At 48.1% G+C, this 21,977-nt stretch overlaps 1 protein-coding gene across 1 annotated transcript in view; it reads left to right on the top strand.

Moving 5' to 3' along the window:
• Positions 1–21,879, top strand: part of ppp5c (protein phosphatase 5, catalytic subunit) — a 31,088-nt gene extending 9,209 nt beyond the window's left edge. Inside the window, exons 3-13 of the mRNA XM_055663583.1 lie at positions 3,253–3,400; positions 4,480–4,601; positions 7,711–7,776; positions 9,358–9,456; positions 10,171–10,276; positions 11,943–12,085; positions 13,594–13,681; positions 15,611–15,651; positions 16,707–16,885; positions 17,741–17,822; positions 18,974–21,879. Of these exons, the coding sequence (XP_055519558.1) occupies positions 3,253–3,400; positions 4,480–4,601; positions 7,711–7,776; positions 9,358–9,456; positions 10,171–10,276; positions 11,943–12,085; positions 13,594–13,681; positions 15,611–15,651; positions 16,707–16,885; positions 17,741–17,822; positions 18,974–19,036 (1,137 nt within the window). The 3' untranslated portion in view covers positions 19,037–21,879. The remainder of the gene's footprint in view (positions 1–3,252; positions 3,401–4,479; positions 4,602–7,710; positions 7,777–9,357; positions 9,457–10,170; positions 10,277–11,942; positions 12,086–13,593; positions 13,682–15,610; positions 15,652–16,706; positions 16,886–17,740; positions 17,823–18,973) is intronic.
• Positions 21,880–21,977: the final 98 nt, after the last annotated feature.

The following is a 21,977-nucleotide window of genomic DNA, read 5'->3' on the forward strand; positions in this document are numbered from 1 at the left end:
AATGGGCCCTTCGGCCATCTGAGTCCGTGCCGACCATCGACCCTCCATTCACACTAATCTTCCTTTAATTCCATTTGCCATCACCTGCACTAGGGTGATGTAGTTTGTTTGTTTGGAGATACAGCGTAGAAACAGGACCTTTGGCCCAGCCTGTCCATGCCGACCATCGATCACCCCATTCACACCAGTCACACTTTCACATCCACCCACCTACATACTAGGGGCAATTTACAGAGGCACGGTGGCGCAGCGGTAGAGTTGCTGCCTTACAGCGAATGCAGTGCCGGAAACTACGGGTGCTGTCTGTACGGAGTTTGCACGTTCTCCCCGTGACCTGCGTGGGTTTTCTCCGAGATCTTTTGTTTCCTCCCACACTCCAAAGGTTTGTAGGTTAATTGGCTTGGTGTATGTGTGTAAATTGTCTATCATTTGGTTAACAATGGCTAACCTGTGAATGAAGTATATTTGATTGTAATATCCTAAGAGAAATATATTTTTTAAAGCCATCAAAGTGGTTTAACATAATTGAGCTGACGATAATGCTGTTTATGGAAAAAGATTCCAGCTTTCTTCCACCGTGTGTGTGTGTGCGTGCGTGTGTGTGTGCGCGTGTGTGTGCATGCATGCATGCCTGTGCCTGTGGAGGTTGTATTGTGACAGTTGGAACTTGATGATGGTAGTGAAAAGGTCATTCCTGACCCTGGACATTACAGTTTTCAGGCTCCTATATCTTCTTAGTTTAGTTTTAGTTTAGAGATATAGTGCGGAAACAGGCCCTTCGGCCCACCGGGTCCTTGCCGACCAGCGATCCCCGCACACTAACACTATCCTACACAGTAGGGACAATGGTTACATTTACCAAGCCAATTAACCTACAAACCTGCACGTCTTTGGAGTGCGGGAGGAAACCGAAGATCTCGGAGAAAGCCTAAGCAGGTCACGGGGGGAACGTACAAACTCCGTACAGACAGCACCCGTAGTCGGGATGGAACCCGGGACTCTGGCGCTGCATTCGCTGTAAGGCAGCGACTCTACCGCTGCGCCAGCATGACGGCCCTTCCCGATGGCAGGAGTGATATGAGAGTGTGGCCAGGGTGGTGTGGGTCTCTGCTGATGCTGGCTGCCTTTTAGAGGTAGTGCCTCCTGCGGATCCTTTTGATGGTGGGGAGGTCAGAGTCTACAATGGACTAGGCAGTGTCCAGCAGTTTTTAACCTAATTACGCTCCCATCACCTGTTTTAATTTCTCTCTGTCTACTCAAACAGATTTCTACCTTCATACGTTTCAAATTTCATTCAAATGGACACATAGCTGCAATACACAAGGGTTTCGGCCCGAAACGTCGCCTATTTCCTTCGCTCCATAGATGCTGCTGCACCCGCTGAGTTTCTCCAGCTGTTTTGTGTACCTTAGCTGCAATACACATTGGATTGTGAGATCTGACAGTACTTTGGTACCAGTGCAACAAGGTCACAGAGTGCTGGAGTAACCTTGCAAAGTCCCGATCCAAAATGTAACCAGTCCATGTTCTCCAGGGGTGCTACCTGACCCGCTGAGTCACTCCAGCACTTTGTGTCTTTGTTTCGTAAAGCAGCTTCTGCAGATGCTTGTTTTAGGAGAGAGCGAAGCTGTACGCCACACCTGGGATGTTTTTGAACCATTCATCTCTCATCCTCCAGGTGGCAGCCTCGTGCTACATACATTTCACCCTCGCCATTTGTCTTCATGTAGCGACAAGCCCATGTAAAAACAAGTTCCGCTGGCTAACTCATCCAATGCAAAGCCTCGGTTGCTGTAGCTCTTGTGGAACATAGAAGATAAAACAGTACAGCACAAGAATGGGCCCTTCAGCCCACAATGTATGTGCCCAACATGAGGCCAAGTTCAACTGATCTCATCTGCCTGTACATGATCCATATCCCTCCATTCCCTGCCTATCTAAAGACCTCTTGAACACCGCTATCATTTCTGTCTCCACCACCACCGCCACTGGCAATGTATTCCAAGCATCCATCACTCTGTGTAAAAGATAAACTTGCTCCGCACATCTCTATGAAACTTTCCTCCTCTCATCATATAGCTATGCCCCCTAGTGTTGGACATCTCCACCCTGGGGAACAACGTTTTGACTGTCTACCCTATCTGCGCCTCTCGTAATGTTATATACGTAAATATATATATGTGTAGGAAGGAACTGCAGATGCTGGTCCAGACAATAGATGCAGGAGTCGACCATTCGGCCCTTCAAGCCATGTGATCATGGCTGATCATCCACAATCAGTACCCCGTTCCTGCCTTCGCCCCATATCCTAGGTATGGTTAGTATAGTAAGACCTGAGTGATCTCCTGGACAAGTGTCGATCGCCTAGATTGGGGTCGGAGAGGAATTTCCCGGATTTTTTTCCCGAATTGGACCTGGGTTTTTATCCGTTTTTTTGCCTCCCCCAGGAGATCACGAGGTTCTTGGGGTGGAGAGGGGTGATAGCGGTATAAAGGGGAGGGTAGGGTCTTGTGTTCTGTGTCTTGTGTCTACTGTTTGTGGGTAAGTGTGTCTGTTTAGTGTTCAGCCATGAGCGAATGGCGGTGCGGGCTCGATGGACCTGGTGGTCTGCTCTCGCACCTACTTTCTATGTTTCTATGTTTCTATCCCCTGACTCCGCTATCTTTAAGAGCTCTATCCAACTCTCTCTTGAAAGCATCCAGAGATTGGCCTCCATTGCCCTCTGGGATGGAGAATTCCGCAGATTCACAACTCTCTGGGTGAAAAAGTTTTTCCTCGTCTACGTTCTAAATGTCCTACCCCTTATTCTTAAACTGTGGCCCCCTGGTTCTGGACTCCCCCAACATTGGGAACATGTTTCCTCCCTCTAGCATGTCAAATCCCTTAATAGCCTTAAATGTTTCAATAAGATAGCCTTTCATCCTTCTAAATTCCAGTGCATACAAGCCGAGTCGCTCAATTCTTTCAACATATGACAGTCCCGCCATTAACCTCGTGAACCTACGCTGCACTCCCTCAGCAAGTATGTCCATCCTCAAATTTGGAGACCAAAACTACACACAATTCTCCAGGTGTGGTCTCACTTGGGCCCTGTACAACTGCAGAAGCAAATTCTGACCCGAAACGCCACCCGTTCCTTCTCTCTGGAGATGTTGCCTGTCCCACTGAGTTACTCCAGCATTTTGTGTCTACCTTCTATATAGATACGTTTTATCCTCTGTCGTGATAATGTGCCTATCTGTTCTGTCGCAGGTGGTCAAAGTAAAACCAAATGACAAGGATGCAAAAATGAAATACCAAGAATGCAATAAAATTGTCAAGCGGAAAGCGTTTGAACGTGCAATAGCAAATGATGAGCTGAAGAGATCGGTGGTAGACTCTTTGGATATAGAGAGCATGAGTAAGTATCCAAGATGTTTGGCTTTTAAAATGGAGACCGTCATGTTCTGCTTTATTTAACCCTTGAACTCTTGGAATGAGTTGACACAACCTGTAGCTATTTGCTTCCGTTTCCATTCACTGTCCTGGAGGACAGGCATGGACCTAATTTGGCACTGCTGCAGTTCCTCTCCTTCCCCTCCCAATACCCCTCCCCCTCTCCAGACAATGCCCTTTAGAAAGCTCTATCCAACTCTCTCTTGAAAGCATCCAGAGATTGGCCTCCATTACCTTCTGAGACAGAGAATGCCACAGATTCACAACTCTCTGGGTGAAAATGGTTTTTCCTCGTCTCCGTTCTAAATGTCCTACCCCTTATTCTTAAACTGTGGCCTCTGGTTCTGGACTCCCCCAACACTGGGACCATGTTTCCTGCCTCTAGCATGTCCAATCCCTTAATAGTCTTAAATGTTTCGATAAGATCTCCTTTCATCCTTCTAAATTCCAGTGTATACAAGCCAAGTCGCTCCATTCTTTTAACATGTGAAGTCCCGCCATTAACCGCATCACTCTAACTCACCAACCTCTCGAAGTACGGTGTCAGAGAGTCACACAGCTTGGAAACTGATCCTTTGGCCCAACTTGCCCACGCCGGCCAACATGGCACAACTTGCCCACGCCGGCCAACATGTCCCATCTACAGCTGCAGCTGCTGCTTCTCAAAAAGGAAACACAAGGTACTGGAGAAAGTAGACACCAGCACTTAGTGCCTTTTTTCCTGAAATCTTCCATCTGATTACCCAGAAGTTTAAAATGAAATGTAATACAATGAATGACTCCTGCTCCCCCAAAGTCTGAAGAAGGGCCTCGACCCGAAACGTCACCTATTCCTTCTCTCCATAGATGCTGCCTCACCCGCTGAGTTTCCCCAGCATTTTTGGTTAGCATTCCACCCCCAATGCTAACAGTAAGTTTTTATTTTCCCCTGCCCCTCCATTTCTCCAGCACCTTCTACCCAACCCCACCCCAAATCTAACCTGTGTGGTAATTTTGCGAGTGTTGCCATCTCTCATTCTCCTAGGACTTTGTTTTTGTGTTTAGCAATCGAAGGCGACTACACTGGTCCCAAACTGGAAGATGGCAAAGTCACTTTACAGTTCATGAAGGACTTAATGCAGTGGTTTAAAGACCAGAAGAAATTGCACAGAAAGTGCGCTTATCAGGTGAGAGACTCTCCTTTCACACTGGGTTAGGTGACAGCGCCAATCCCTGGTTGGAGATTACTCTATCAGAGGTATCTACACAAACAATAATGTCAGCATGGGATAAGATTACCCTCGAAGGGCCAAATGGCCTACTCCTGCACCTATTGTCTATTGTTGATTAAACCACTTGCTTGGCGTAATCCTTAGCCTGTGTATGATGGGCCTAATGGTCTAGCTCTGCTCTTAGCATGGGGGTGGCACGGTGGCGCAGCCTTGCTGCCTTGCAACGCTAGAGACCCGGGTTCGATCCCGACTACGGGCGCTGTCTGTTCAGAGTTTGTACGTTCTCCCCGTGACCTGAGTGGGTTTTCTCCGAGATCTTCAATTTCCTCCCACATTCCAAAGACGTACAGGTTTGTAGGTTAATTGGCTTGGTGTGAGTGTGAATTGTCCCTAGTGTGTGTAGGGTAGTGTTAGTGTGCGGGGATCACTGGCCGGTGCGGACCTGGTGGGCCGAAGAGCCTGTTTCCGCGCTGTATCTCTAAACTAAACTAAACTAATCACTTATGACCTTATGCATGTGCACCTTCTTCAATTTAAGGAGGTGGGGAGGGTGTGGCACAAAGACACTACAGTCATCGGAGAAGATTGGGGCCTGGCTTCCTTCCTCTGTTGAAGAGAAGATGTTTTTTTGAATCATGAAGGGTTTTTTAGGGTAGATTTAGCTTAGGTTCAGCTTAGAGATACAGCGTGGAAACAGGCCCTTCGGCCCACTGGGTCTGCACCGGCCAGTGATCCCCGCACACTAACACTACCCTACACACACTAGGGACAATTCACACTCACACCAAGCCGACCAGCAATCACCTGTATACTAGTTCTGTTCTACACACTCGGGGCACTTTACAGAAGCCAATTAACCTGCACGTCTTTGGAGTGTGGGAGGAAACCAGAGCACCCGGAGAAAACCCACGCGGTCACATGGAGGACGTGCAGACTCCACACAGACAAACCCAGGTGTCTGGTGCTGTGAGGCAGCAACTCTACCGCTGCGCCACCGTGTTTGATAGGACAGATGTAGAGAAGATGATCCTCGTTCTGGAGGTGAACAGCCAAGAGGGAATGAAGATGACACAACCATAAATAAACCCAAAAGGGAATTCAGAAACAACTCCTTCACTCAGAGATTTAATGAGTTTATACAACTTTAGTTAAGTGTGGTGTGAAGTGCACAATTTGAGGTGAAGTACAGGAATAATTAAAACCTTGCTCGCTGCAGCAACACTAAAATTTATGTCAATTTGAGGAAGGACATTCTTGCTATTGAGGGAGCCCAGCGTAGGTTTACAAGGTTAATTCCCGGGATGGTGGTACTGTCCTATGCTAAGAGAATGGAGCAGCTTGGCTTGTACACCCTGGAGTTTAGAAGGATGAGAGGAGATCTCGTTGAAACATATACGATTGTTAAAGGCTTGCACACGCGAAAGGCAGGAAACATGTTCCCGATGTTGGGGGAGTCCAGAACCAGGGGCCACACAGTTTAAGAATAAGGGGTAGGCCATTTAGAACAGAGACGAGGAAACACTTTTTCTCACAGAGAGTGGTGAGTCTGTGGAATTCTCTGCCTCAGAGGGTGGTGGAGGCCGGTTCTCTGGATGCTTTCAAGAGAGCTAGATAGGGCTCTTAAAATAGCGGAGTCAGGGGATATGGGGAATAGGCAGAAATGGGGTACTGATTGGGGATGATCAGCCATGATCACATTGAATGGTGGTGCTGGCTCGAAGGGCCGAATAGCCTACTCCTGCACCTATTGTCTATTGTCTAATTCTGCAAGAAAAAAATATATATTAATGCATACTACAATTATAAAAATTAAACTTGCATTCCCCGCAATAGTTGTGGAGAACAGTGTAGATGTATTTACAGGGAAGCAAGATCAAAGCAGGCCTGATATTTTGGAATAGTATCCAGGTGGAAGAATTTGATGAGACAGGTTGGAAATAATATAATCAGCAGCGTGAAGTAATTACGCTGAATAAGCTGTGTGTATGCAGCAAGTTCCATTCATTTCAATGTAAATTATTCCCTCTGGGTGGTGGGAAAGGGCCAGTAGCCCAGCTGTTTGCCATCTCTTCTAATGATTCTCCTGTAAGTCCTTTGCAAAGTCTTGCCGCGGTGAGTTGTAACATGGTTAATACACCGACTACTGTAAATGTCACATTAGCCGGAGCAGCAGGGTCATGGAAACATCTGTCCCTGTTAAGAGTCTGTAAACGATAGACACAGAGTGCTGGAGTAACTCAGCGGGTCAGGCAGCATCTCTGGAGAACATGGATAGGTGACCTTTCAGGTCGAGACCCTTCTTCAGATCCATCAGATTATTAGAGTTTAAGAAGGAACTGCAGATGCTGGAAAATCGAAGGTAGACAAAAATGCTGGAGAAACTCAGCGGGTGCAGCAGCATGTATGGAGCGAAGGAAATAGGCAACGTTTCGGGCCGAAACCCTTCTTCAGGGTTGGGGGGGGGGGGGGGGTAGAAGAATGGGAAAAGGAGGAGGAGGAGCCCGAAGGCTGAGGGATGGGAGGAGACAGCCCTAGGGCTGAGGAAGGGGAGGAGACAGCAAGGGCTAACAAAATTGGGAGAATTCAACCCATTCCTTCTCTCCATTGATGCTGCCTCACCCTCTGAGTTCCTCCAATAAATGTGTAGTTAGTGGGTCTTCATCTTTTGTGTGGCGTGCACAGCCTAAAGTTGTTGGACAACTTGTTCTATTTGATCTTCCGTTTGTGCACGTCGAGTTGATTGCATTAGTCGAAACAGGGCAGACCACGTGAAGGTTGCAATCTCCCATCCCGTTTAGTGGGTCAATTGCCCCTTAGTGTGCAGGTAGGCAGTGGAATCTGGAAGGAATTGTGGACAGTATAAAGTGGGATTAATACAGAATAAATGGTTGGTTTTCATTAGAGTGGATTTGTTGGGCTGGAGCCCCTCTGTTTACATGTCTTCACGAATCTGTAAGCCTGTGTGTCGTGGGAGTTTTGGACCGAGGATTTAGTGTACTATACAGTCACGCTATACAGTCACACTTTCCACAACCTGAGAATAACAGCTCACCTTTTCTTACAGATACTGGTCCAGGTAAAGGAGGTGCTGTCAAAACTACCTAGTCTGGTAGAGACCACAGTGGGCGAGGTAAGGGCTGTTTCGGACGGACTCAGCAGCAATCCGATCACAATTATGGAGAGGAATGGGGCTAATTGGATACTTCCTTCATTGTACGGTGGTGCAGTGGTACAGTCACTGCCTTACAACGCCAGGGACCCGGGTTTGATCATGACTACGGGTGCTGTCGGTACAGAGTTTAGACAATAGGTGCAGGAGTAGAGGCCATTCGGCCCTTTGGAGCCAGCACCACCATTCACTGTGATCACGGCTGATCATCCACAATCAGTACCCCGTTCCTGCCTTCTCCCTATACCCCTTGACTCTGCTACCTTTAAGAGCCCTATCTAATTCTCCCTTGAACCCTAACATTCGTCCTGTGATTACTTACATTTTCTCCGGGTTGCTCTGGTTCCATCTCCCCTTCCAAAGACGCGCAGGTTTGTTGGTAAATTGACTTGGGGGTAAAAATTGGTCCTGGTGTTGGATAATATTAGTTTGTGGGGATCGCTGGTTGGAGCAAACTTGGTGGGCTGAAGGGTCAGTTTCCATGCTGTATCTCTGAAGTCTAAAGCCACAGGAATGAAGGGCCAACAGATACAATTTCATTTCGTCTGAAGAAGGGTTTCGGCCCGAAACGTTGCCTTTTCCCTTTGCTCCATAGATGCTGCTGCACCCACTGAGTTTCTCCAGCTTTTTTGTGTAGCTACAATTTCGTGGTCCTTTGACCTTTAGATGTATTCCTTGCCCCGCTAGTTATTTCTAGTAGGGAACAAAGAAAACATTGTGTAGATTGTCTTGCCTTTATGTCAGTTCAGTCATTGTTTCGACAACTGGGCAAGAACTTTGTGCATCTTAGGAATGCCAGGGCATACTGACACACCACTCTTGTACAAGTGTTAAAATTAATTTCCCACGTGTCAATACCAGGGCTAAACTCTGAGGGGCATCAAAACAGCTCCAGGAATAGGATTTCTCCACCAAGCCACCCATGTTCCTGCAATCCTGTGAGCTGGACGTAGAATTTAGCAGCCGTCTTGGGAACCATATTAAGAATCATGTTTAGTAGCCACTGGGACAGTTTATCCCCTCTCCTGATCAGCACACGCTGAAGGCAGTTACCATCATTTGCTTAGCACTGACTGAGAACTAAACAGAACCCCTCACACTCTGCAGAGCACCTTTTCTCTTGCTTTACAACCTTGCGGGCGGCACGATGGCGCAGCGGTAGTGTTGCTGCCTCACAGCGCCAGAGACCCGGGTTCCATCCTGATCCAAACGATCTGTACGGAGTTTATACATTCTCCCTGTGACCTGCGTGGGTTTTCTCCAAGATCTTCCGTTTCCTCCCACACTCCAAATACGTGTACGGGTTTGTAGGTTAAATGGCTTGGTGTAACTGTAAAATTGTTCCTAGTGTTGTTGATGTACAGGGATCACTGGCCGGTGCGGACTCGGTGGGCCGAAGGACTTGATTCCGTGCTGTATCTCTGAACTAAAATAACTTAAACTCTTTGATGCATCAATGATTCTAATGTAATTTGCATAAGTGGTGCTTATTCTGCTAACATTATTTAGAGTCAATTACAAACCTGTCCATTTTTCTTTCAGAAAGAGTTCATTACCATTTGCGGAGATATTCATGGGCAGTACTATGATATGTTGAATATATTTGAACTCAATGGATTACCCTCGGAGACTAATCCTTATGTATCCTACTTTTTGAATGGTGATTTGAAGTGTTGTCTGCCAATTGGCAAGGTCTCTATGTTAGAAATGAGGTTGCTCATCATATTTGTTCACTAAACCATATTTTTAGTATGAAAATTGTTCAAAACAATAGAAGAATTCCCCATTCTTCCTCTTCACCATGGGCAGGGTAAATGCACAATCTTTTACCCAGAGTAGGGGAATCGAGAATCAGTCGTTTAAAGTGAAGGGGGAAAGATTTATTAGCAACCTGAGGGGCAATGTTTTTTCACACAAAGGGTGGTGCGTGTACGGAACGAGCTGCCGGAAGAGGTAGTTGAGGCAGGGACTATCACAATGTTTAAGAAACAGTTAGACAGGTACTGTACATGTATATGTAGGAACTGCAGATGCTGGTTTAAACGGAAAATAGACACAAAATGCTGGAGTAACTCAGCGGGACAGGCAGCATCTTTGGAGAGAGGGAATGGGTGGTGTGTCAAGTCGAGACACTTCTTCAGACTGATCCGTCTGAAGAATGGTCTCGACCTGAAACATCATCCATTCCTTCTCTCCAGAGATGCTGCCTGTCCCGCTGAGTTACTCCAGCATTTTGCGTTTATCTTTGGTTTAAACCAGCATCTGCAGTTCCTACCTACACATTTTGCCTCCTCCACGATGATGTTTGCTGTTCTCCTTTGCCATTCTGGTCTGATCCTTAACCTACACATGTAGTTATTTAACGGTGATTTTGTAGACCGAGGCTCTTTCTCCGTGGAGGTTATATTAGTCCTCTTTGGATTCAAGCTGCTCTATCCAAATCACTTCCACGTTCTGCGAGGTAAGGTTTTCTTTCTTCCTTGCCCGGCGTTTTATTTGTAAGAGTAACTGGCATTTATTTGCCACCATTCGTAACCTGTCAAAATGTTATGCTGCTAATGACATTACCTTAAAGTTAAGCCGCAGTTGTAGTGTTGGAAATCAGCAGTAAGTTAAGTACTTTAGACTTTAGAAATACAACGCAGAGACAGGCCCTTCGGTCCACCGAGTCTGCGCCGACCAGCGATCACCTAGTACACTATAAACGATGAATGAATGAATGAATGAATACTTCATTATCATATGCATTTGACGGCACTGGGCCTCTACTCGCTGGAGTTTGGAAGGATGGGGGGGTGGGGGTCTCATTGAAACTTGCCGAATAGTGAAAGGCCTGGATCGAATGGATGTGGATAGGATGTTTCTCTAGTGGGAGAGTCTAGGACCAGAGGCCACAACCTGAATTAAAGGACATTCCTTTAGGAAGGAGATGAGGAGGAATTTCTTTAGTCAGAGGGTGGTGGGTCTGTGGAATTCATTGCACAGACGGCTGTGGGGGCCAAGTCAATGGATATTTTTAAGACAGAGATAGATAGATTCTTGATTAGTGCGGGTGTCAGGGGTTATGGGGAGAAGGCAGGAGAATGGGGTGAGGAGGGAGAATTAGATCAGCCTACACAATGGCGGAGTAGACTTGATGGGCCGAATGGCCTAATCCTACTCGTAGAACATATGAGCAGGAGCGTGGGATCAGAGATGTGGGTGTTGTTGAGATCAACATGGAGGAGATCACAAAACAAGGGTGTGAATCTCAAAATAACCCGAGGACGTACAACTCAGCAAGTGTGGTCACGATGCGAGCTACAGTATGGCTGAAACCAGCTTCAGTTCAATTAGTTTATGTCCGTGCTCCAGGCACTGGGCTGCTTTTGAGAGAGTGAGGTCTTTGGTAGCGTGAGTGGAGGGAGGAAATGGTCGTGGGGGGGGGGGGGGGGGGAGCAGCTACAGAGAGGGGTGCCCGTCAACTAATGCGCATCTCCTTTGCAGCTTGCCGCATTGCCTAGGGAGAAATGCATTCCGGCAATTAAACTGTCTCATCGTGTCTTAACACATCCCTGTGAATGAAAACTGGTGCCTCGATAAAAATAAAATAAATGATTCGTTTTGTTTCCAGGGAGTTTAACACAACCTTGGAACACACCAAAATACTTGGCTGCCAACCATGTACTGGTGATGTGTTATGTCAGTTAGCAACACGTGTTATGTCAGTTAGCAACACGCAGGCAGCGATCAGGCTGCCAACTATGATCGTGGGCAAAAGCAGTTGTCAGGGCCACGGAATGTGTCACCTAAATCTGTGACTTTTGCAAATGTTACAAATATTGTCTGACACATTATTTACACAAGCCTAACCCAACAGTCTATGGAATTCGATAACTCTAGTGACATAATCTGGAGATTGTAGATTTAAGATATCTGCATGGGGGGGGGGGAGTTAGTGTCTGAAGCATCGTGATTAACTCTAGTTCTGATAAGAATGAAAGTAGATGAGAATGGGAGATTTGCTTTCAATGTTAGGGGGATAAAGTGCAGGGGACGCTGGCCGGCATGGACTCGGTGGGCCGAAGGGCCTGTTTCCACTCTGTATCCCTGAACTAAACTAAAAATTAACAAGAGGTTTTGTGCAGGTAACCACGAAACAGACAACATGAACCAAATGTATGGTTTCGAGGGCGAGGTGAAGGCCAAATATACGTCGCAGATGTTTGAGCTCTTCAGCGAGGTGTTCCAGTGGCTGCCCCTAACTCAGTGTATTAACAGTAAAGTTCTGGTGAGTACACACAGTGGCCCGCCAGCCCGCCTGCCTGCCTGCCCGGTTTTGTTACTGTCTCTCAGTGGCCATTTGTATAATAAAATACCTGCCCACCACCATATTTCCAGCACCCTTTATTCCAGAACCTTTCTTGATTATCCATTTAGTCGCAACAACAGAGGTCGTGGCCTCTGAGAGGAGTCAGTAAACAATAGACAATAGGTGCAGGAGTAGGCCAATCGGCCCTTCGAGCCAGCACCGCCATTCAATGTGATCATGGCTGATCATCCCGTTCCTGCCTTCTCCCTCCTCCCTCCACTCACCGCTATTTTTAAGAGCCCTCTCTTGAAAGCATCTAGAGAACCTGCCTCCACCACCCTCTGGAGTCCAACGGGGGGCCAAGATACCAGCCCGCAAAGAACGGCCTGGGAAGTTGGTTATGGGAACAGACAAGGTTGGGTATCAGAACCCCGGCCACAGGGGGGCAAATTCCACCCAGCGATTTGGTGGCGATCTGTCCCGCTGGGGAGCCAGAGTTTTGGGGGGCATTTCAAGCGCGCTCCAGATTAAAGGAGTTGCCGGAAAAACGGCAACGTCAGAAATATAGCGCAGAAGCAGGCCCTTCGGCCCACCGTGTCTGCGCCGACCAGCGATCCCCGCACACTTACACTCTCCTACACACACTAGGGACAATTTACAATTAAACCAAGCCAGTTAACCTACCTACAAACCCTGTACATCTTTGGAGTGTGGGACCAAAGCGGAGATTCTATAAACTAAACTAAACTAAAGATGAAAAATGTGGTTCTAAATTTACAGGTGATATCAAATGATTGAGTAGATGACAGGGTGGGGCAGCTGGAGTTTTTAAATGCTGAGGCCAGCAGATCAGCGCATACTCCAAGAATATTAAACTTGTAGAACAAGAAAATAATTGAAGAACCTATCATCGAAAACTGCAAGCCAGCACAATGCTGTCAGCAGAACAGGGAGGTCAAAATACTTGGAAGATGTGTTACAAGGTAGGGCAACAGAACAAAGGGTTTAGGAACACAACCCCGTCTAAATGTGCTATTGTAAAGGCCGCTCCTTTAACTAAAACCAATCCAAGTACCAGGATTTATTTCTTGAAGAATAAAGTAAGATAAGGGAATAGCAAGGATTTTATACCAAGCTATGGTTAGACTATGCTTGGATTATTTTATACACGGTATAAAGGGAACAAAGGCACTGGAGTGTGTGCGGATAAAATGCTACCTATAATATTACAGGGAATATTATAAAGAATAAGCAGACTGTGTCTCTCTTCCCTTGCGTAAGTGATAGGAGAAAAATTAGACCATTTGGCCCATTAAGTCTACTCCGCCATTCAATCATGGCTGTTCCATCTTTCCCTCTCAACCCCCTCCTTCCCGTAACCCCTGACACCCGTACTAACCAAGATTCAAGGAAGATGGTGACGGTGTCATCTGAACAATAACAGGGTATGCGCACTGCTGATGGATTCAAATTCTTTCACCGTCTAGATTATGCACGGAGGTCTCTTCAGCGAAGATGGTATCACCCTCGATGACATCAGGAAGATAGACCGGAATCGACAGCCACCAGACTCGGGTATGAAATTCCAACCAAGGGTTCTCAATAGTCAATAGTCAATAGTCAATTTAATTGTCATTTGGACCCCTGGAGGTCCAAACGAAATGCCGTTTCTGCAGCCATACATTACACACAAATAGACCCCAGACACAACATAATTTACATTTTACATAAACATCCATCACATTGCTGTGATGGAAGGCCAAAAAAAGCTTATCTCTCCACTGCACTCTCCCCCCCCCCCCCCCCGATGTCAGAGTCAAAGTCAAAGCCCCCGGCTGGCGATGGCGATTGTCCCGCGGCCATTAAAGCCACGCCGGGTGGTGCAAGATCGCACACCGGGTCTTGGTGTTGGAGCCCCCGGCGTGCGCTCGCAGAGTCCCGCGGCCATTCCAAGCCGCGCGGGGCGGTGATGTCAGGCCCCGCTCCAGGAGCTCTTCGACCCCGCAACTCGGGCGGGAGAAGTCGCCGTTGCAGGAGCCCTGAAAAGCGGTCTCCCTCCAGGGACCCGCGGGCTCCCGGTGCCGCCGTCCGCAGACCCGCAGTCTCGGTGTGAGCATGATGCTGGGCTCAATGCTCAGTATGGGCGCTTGCCCAAACAAGCTGTAGGGAGATGGGACTGTTCCTTGGAGCGCAGGAGGATGAGGGGGATCTTATATAGGCGTATAAAAACATGGTTGGGGCCCTTAGTCAGAAGAAGGCTCCTATCGTCACCTATCCATGTTCTCCACAGATGCTGCCTGACCCGCTGAGTTACTCCAGCACTCTGTGAAACGTCACCTATCCATGTTCTCCACAGATGCTGCCTGACCCGCTGAGTTACTCCAGCACTCTGTGAAACGTCACCTATCCATGTTCTCCACAGATGCTGCCTGACCCGCTGAGTTACTCCAGCACTCTGTGAAACGTCACCTATCCTTGTTCTACACAGATGCTGCATGACCCACTGAGTTATGGTGCAGCAGCATCTATGGAGCTAAGGAGATAAGCAACGTTTCGGGCCAAAACCATTCTGGAAATAGGCAACGTTTCTGGCCGAAACCCTTCTGGGTTTCGGCCCGAAACGTTGCCTATTTCCTTAGCTCCATAGATGCTGCTGCACCCGCTGAGTTACTCCAGCACTGTGTGAAACGTCACCTATCCATGTTCTCCACAGATGCTGCCTGACCCGCTGAGTTACTCCAGCACTCTGTGAAACGTCACCTATCCATGTTCTCCATAGATGCTGCCTGACCCGCTGAGTTACTCCAGCACTGTGAAACGTCACCTATCCATGTTCTCCATAGATGCTGCCTGACCCGCTGAGTTACTCCAGCACTCTGTGCCTGTTGTAGAAATGTAGGCTATAGTAGAACTACCTGCATGGAGAAATGTCCCGCGGTGTTTTCTCGTCGTGTTCGAAAACACTCTCTGGAACTGTGCCTTGTAATGAGATATTAGGAGAGGGGACCAAAACATTGGCCTTAAGGGTGATCTTAAAGGAAAGGAGAGGTGAAACATAGAAAATATGTGCAGGATTCGGCCCTTCGAGCCTGCACTGCCATTCAATATGATCATGGCTGATCATCCAATTCAGTATCCTGTACCTGCCTTCTCTCCATACCCCCTGATCCCTTTAGCCACAAGGGCCACATCTAACTCCCTCTTAAATATAGCCAATGAACTGGCCTCAACTACTTTCTGTGGCAGAGAATCCCAATCTCTCTGTGAATTTTTTTTTCCTCATCTCGGTCCTAAAAGACTTCCCACTTATCCTTAAACTGTGACCCCTTGTTCTGGACTTCCCCCAACATCGGGAACAATCTTCCTGCATCTAGCCTGTCCAACCCCGTAAGAGGGGTTGAGGATTGAGTTGAGGTTTCTGACCTCGTGTTTCTCTGTTCCTGTGTAACTGTGTTCCACTCGCATTATGAAACGGTTCTGATCATTCTCTTTATTTTGCGACAGGTCCAATGTGCGACTTGCTCTGGTCTGATCCACAGCCTCAGGTAAGGGAGGAGAACCCAGACATTCTGCGTTAGACAGTCTTGTGTCTTTCTTACCCTTTAGATGTTGCCCCTTTCACATTAAACCTATGCCCGCTGGTCCTTGACATTTCCACCCTGTGGGAAACGTCTGACCATCTTCATAAGTTCTAGGAGCAGAATGAGACCATTCGGTCCATCAGTCCTACTCCACCATTTAATCCTGATTGATCAATCTTTCTCTATTCATGCAGCATCTATGGAACGGGCTTAGTGAAGAGTTGAAATTTTGTAGCTCTCTGTTGAGTTTCAAAAAAGCCTCAAAATGTAAAATAATTAAGGATTGTAATGTAGAATGATTGAAATGTAAAGTAAGTAAGGATTACAATTTAGAGTAAATGTTATTTTTTTTTCGATTCCTTTGTAATGCTGATATTCTGGGTTGTCTTATGGATTGTATAGGATAGGCAAAAATCAGCGTTGTGGCTTCAGCCTGTTCCTTTGTCAGTCATTGGTTATGTGAATGTTGTGTGTGAAATGGATACAGTGTTGGTTCATATTCACACAGATTGTAGAGTTTTGTTCTTTTGACCAAAATATATTATTCATTCATTCATTCATTCTCCTGCCTTCGCCCCATAACCCCTGTCTCAAGAATCTTGTCAATCTCAGCCTTAAAAATATCCACTGACTTGGCCTCCACAGCCTTCCATGGCAATGAGTTCCATAGATTCACCGCCCTCTGAACTAAAGAAATTCCTTCCCATCTCCTTTCTAAAGGTCCATCCTCTTATTGTGAGGCCATGGCCTCTGGTCCTGGACTCTCCCACTAGTGGAAACATTCTCTGCACATTCTGAAGAAGGGTTTCGGCCTGAAACGTGGCCCATTTCCTTCGCTCCATAGATGCTGCTGCACCCGCTGAGTTTCTCCAGCACTTTTGTGTACTGTCCAGATTCATTGTATGTCCCCTAACTGTGCCTTAGTGTTGGGAATGAGCGGAGGTGCCTCTTGTATAGTTAGTTATCCAGTGTGGAGGGTGAGTGAGTGAATGTGTGTGTGTGCCCTTGTCTTCCACCAGAATGGGAGGTCGGTCAGTAAGCGTGGGGTCAGTTGCCAGTTTGGCCCGGACGTCACCAAACGGTTCCTGGAGGAGAACGAACTGGATTACATCATCAGGAGCCACGAGGTGAAGCCAGAGGGCTACGAGGTTACGCACAACGGCAAATGTATCACTGTCTTCTCTGCACCAAACTATTGGTGAGTGTTTATATCTGTCTAGCATGGGTTTGGTTTAGTTTAGAGATACAGCATGGAAACAGGCCCCTCAACCCACCCTGCCCACGCCAACTAACATGCCCCCATCTACACTCGTCCCACCTGCCTGCCTGCCTGCCTGTGGCCCATATCCCTCTAAACCGATCCTATCCTTGCACCTGTCCGAATGCTTCTCAAATGTTGTGATAGTCCCTGCTGATTTGTGTTTTGCTCTGCTGTTTTGTTTCTGTTTCCAGCCGGTTCATCGATGCTCGCTTGTGTTCCAGGCAGCAGAACAGTGTCCGAAAGAGAGAGAGAGAGAGAGAGAGAGTGTGTGTGTGTGTGTGTGTACGCTTATGTGTGTGTGTCTGTGCGTGTGTGTCTGTGCGTGTGTGTCTGTGTGTGTGTGCGTGCGTGCCTGTGTGTGCATGCGTGCCTGTGTGCGCATGTGCGTGTGTGTTTGCGCGTGTGTGTGTGTGTGTGTGCGTGAGTGTGTGTGTGTGTGTCTGTGCGTGTGTGTGTGTGTCTGCGTGCGTGCCTGTGCGCGCGTGTGTGTGTGTGCGTGTGTGTGTGTGCGCGCGTGTGTGTGTGTATGTGTGTGTGTGTGCATGTGTGCTGCGTGTGTGCATGTGTGTGTGTGTGCGTGTACATGTGCGTGTGTGTGCGCCTGTGTCCGTGTGTGCGCGTGTGTGTGTGTGCGCGTGTGTGTGTGTGCGCGTGTGTGCGTGTGTGTGTGCGTGTGCGCGTGTGTGTGTGTGTGCGCATGTGCGTGCGTGTTTGCGCGTGTGTGTGTGTGCGCGTGTGTGAGTGTTGCAGCTGTCTGATTTCGTCATTGAACTAATGCTCTTTCTGCCATAGTGACCAGATGGGAAACCAAGGAGCATATATCCATCTCAGGGGCTCCGACCTAAAACCATTATTTCATCAATTTAAAACTGTGGTGAGTGAATTTAGCAAAAGGGGGGGGGGGTCTACAGTGAGATGTGAGGGTCACTTCTTAGTGTGGCTGTAAGTGTCGGATGGCGATAGCGGAGTGGTGCCAGGGGTGGGTGCCAAGCCCAGCGGGATGATAAGCGGAGGAACAATGAGAGCAATGGCTATATTTAAGAGGGAGTTAGATGTGGCCCTTGTGGCCAAGGGGATCAGAGGGTATGGAGAGAAGGCAGGTACGGGATACTGAGTTGGATGATCAGCCATGATCATATTGAATGGCGGTGCATGCTCGAAGGGCCGAATGGCCTACTCCTGCACCTAATTTCTATGTTTCTATGAGAGGACTAGAGTAGGCACATAATGCTGTAGTAACTCAGCGGGTCAAGCAGCATCTCTGGAGACAAGGAATGAGTGATGTTTCAGGTCGAGACCCGAAACGTCACCCATTCCTTCTCTCCAGTGATCCTGCTTGACCCGCTAAGTTACTCCAGCATTCTGTGTCTACCTTCGATTTTACCAGCATCTGCAGTTCTTTCTTACTTACTATATTATAATGAGAGGAATAGATCGGGTAGATGCACAGAGTCTCTTGCCCAGAGTAGGTGAATCGAGGACATAGCTTTAAAGTGAAGGGGGAAAGATTAAATAGGAATATGAGGGGTAACATTTACACACAAATGGTGATGGAACAAGCTGCCAGAGGAGGTAGAACTATCGCAACGTTTAAGAAACGTTCTTTGGTGGAGCAGCGGTAGAGTTGCTGCCTTACAGCGAATGCAGCGACAGAGACCCGGGTTCGATCCTGACCACGGGTGCTGTCTGTGCAGAGTTTGTACGTTCTCCCCGTGACCTGCGTGGGTTTTCTTACAAACCTGTACGTCTTTGGGAGGAAACCGAAGATCTCGGAGGAAACTCACGGGGAGAACGTGCAAACTCCGCACACTGTGTGTTCATTCGCGGTGACGAGTTTGAGTTTGGCACTGGGGGTGGAAACTCTCGTTTTCAACCCCCCTGGTAAATGATGAGCGGAGCAGAGGAAGGTGCAGCTACCCTGGTCTCAGCAAAGCGTGGAAGGGGGCGCGCACGTGGGGGGGGGGGGGGGGGGGGGGCGGTGGGAAGGGAAATTAACCGTGTAACCCCCCGTGCTCTCTCTTCCAGCCTCACCCGAACGTTAAACCGATGGCGTACGCAAACTCGCTACTGCAGATGGGGATGATGTAACAATGGCGTGCTGCCTGGCGTGGGCAGTGATTCTTCCCGCAGGTGGGGGGTGGCGTCAGGGTTTAATTTAATCTTCCTCACTAGATCTGCCGTCTCCCATCCAAGTCTCCCACCTCCCCGGCCCATAGTCCTTGCCCCAGCCACGGAGTGAGAATCACACGCCCAGCGTGTTTACTCCCACATTCTTGTCCTTCAACAGTCCGTCTCCGATCAAATCCTCAGCACCTGCACCAGTACGCCTCTGCAGAATATAATTCCCAAACTCCCTTGGTTCTTGCTGGTGATCTTTCACCCCCATCCCCAGTGGCTGAACCTCCCTCACATTGTATGTTCATCGGTCACTGATTGCCATCTTAAGTTGAGCAACAGTGAAATACCAAGACCCTACACTGTTTGAACAATAGCCCATCCCCCCCCCCCCCCCCACACACAATCTCTGACCCCACCTTCTCCAATCCCATAGAGATCCCGACCATTCCATCAACAAAATCCAAAAGTGTATCGTTTTTTATTTTTTAAATTGCAATGCTCGTCAGGTTTAATACAGAGAAATAAGTATAATTGGCGTTAGTTTGCAGGAATTGGTTCAGGCTCGCGTCTGTCATCTCATCAGCGCCGGGACAGAGGCGGAACGGAGGGGCTTAATCCTGTTCCCCTTGGCCAATCTTTTCCCCCTCAGCCAATGTTACTAAAACGGATTTAAAAAAAATGCTGGTAAACACTCGCTAGGTCAAGCAGCATCGGTGGAGAACGAATCCCAGGTAACATTTAGAGCCGAGCGATCGTCCCAACCCAAAACGTCAATCAGTTCTCTCTACACGGGTGCTGCCTGACCTGCTGAGCCGTTCCAGCACCGTCGGATTCTATTTGGGAATTGTAGCATCTGCGGTCATTAAGTCTTCAGACTGAAAATAAATAATCCGGTTATCACGATGCTGGCTCTGCACAAAGTGGCTGCCGTCTTTCCAAGTTGCCGCGCGCTGGCTGTCGAGTGCTTTGGGAATGGCCCAAGGATGCCCCCTTCCCTCCCACCGGCCCTCTCTTCAACACTGTGAGACCCACTTGCTAGATCTTTAATAGACACAAAATGCTGGAGTAACTCAGCGGGGACAGGCAGCAGCATCTGAGAGAAGGAAATGGTGACGTTTCGGGTCGAGACCCTTCCTCGGACTCAAAACAGTCTCGACCAGGAACGTCACCCATTCCTTCTCTCCGGACGGAGATGCTGCCTGTCCCGCTGAGTTACTCCAGCATTTTGTGTGTCTCTTTGATTTAAACCAACATCTATAGTGTCTTCCTACACAGGCTAGATCTGTAACTTCGATACTCATGCCAACCGGTGTAGGGTTCCTTACATAAAATGCAAATAATTCTTCCAACACTTCCCATCATTTTCAAAAGAACGAGTTCTCAACTTTTGTAATACCTCGGAGTCTGTGGCTAACTCTGAGTCTAGTCCCGTCCGAAACAAACAGGCCAGTAATTTTATTCTCATCATTAATCAATCCCTAGAAAGTCCGGCTCTCTAAATGGGGCGTTGATTTGCCTGCTGTATCAACAGACCATGTCCTACAGATCTGCCTAGAGAGCAGGCTGTTCTGTCTGGAGCCCTGTCTAATATTCGTCACCTCTCCAACTACTTTTAACCATGTGTGCTGCTTTGAGAGCCTGCTCTTTATAAGGTGTGTAATGCAGCCCATAGACTCGTCACCCAATGCCGTGAAAGTCACTATATAAATGAATTTTGTACCCGTCAAGGGTCCCTACGTCTCGGCTCTTTTGCCCACAGTTATCTGGAGGTTTTGTGACTCTTTAGTCTGCCCCTAATGAGTGGACAATAGTGACCACAGGTGGATAACATGGGTCACCACAACTGTGGGGGCAGTTTCCATCGACCCATCACATGTGGACTAACCCGTGAAGCCATGTACACCCAGTGTTGGGACGAGGTGCCCACCTGGAGCGTGTGACGTGTGGGGTCAGAGGGAACATGCGTGTGACATGCTTCACCGTCCCAATCCGAGCAGGGACAACCTCCTTTTGACAGTTTTTGTCTTCAAAGTTATATCTTATTGAGTTAGAGGCAGCGGACTCCCATCCTACTGGGCGCAGCACAATGTCTCGAGTCTAGACCTGGCCTGTCTGCTGGGAAATGTCCAGACCTTGCATAGACTAGGAATCGACAAGAGGGTGTGCAACTGAATGGAACCGCCTTCAATTGAACATCCAATCTTCCCAGCTTCTTCCTTCCTCCCTCCCAACCCCCCTGCAATCCCCCAAACCCGCTGCCAACGTTCCTCCTAGTCTCCCGGCCCATCCCCACAGGCATGGCCCGTGTCCCACTGGCCTCTGGGCAAGAGGAGACTGTGACAATCATTCAGAGCCCCGCCAGGTTGTAGCGGGGGGGAGAATTGGCTCGGGTTGATTTATTGATTTCACTCCCGGAGTGTTTGGACCCAGAGCCCGACAGTGCTTGACAAAGACTGCTGGTGCCTCTCTGGCACGTAGTGATGTTATAATGTGCTGAGTGCTTCCTTTGCTGTCAGCTCCATTACAGGTAAGAGCACCTTTGGACATTGCAAGCCGTGTAGATTGAAACCTTGGAAATGAAAGGGGGAGACGGGGGGTGGGTCGGGAGGGAGACTTGGAGACCTGGTGCTCAGTTTAGGAACAAGAGTTTTATAATTGTATGTGTTAGCCACCCATAATGCCATTGTCAAATAAAACTTTATTCAAATGTTAGAATTCTGAATTATATTTAATGACAGTGGCCATTGTGTTTGGAGACTTACATCGCCCTAAAAGATTCTGTTTATTAAATGACAGCAGTGCGTTGAATAAAAGATTGCAAGGAGCGTGTGCATGGTGAGACCTTTAGGGGTTGGGGAGGGGAGGGGAATGACGGGATGTGGAGGGGATCGACGCGGTGAGTCAGAACATC

This window comes from Leucoraja erinacea, chromosome 38, assembly GCF_028641065.1.
Source record: "Leucoraja erinacea ecotype New England chromosome 38, Leri_hhj_1, whole genome shotgun sequence".
Taxonomy (NCBI): Eukaryota; Metazoa; Chordata; class Chondrichthyes; order Rajiformes; family Rajidae; genus Leucoraja; species Leucoraja erinaceus.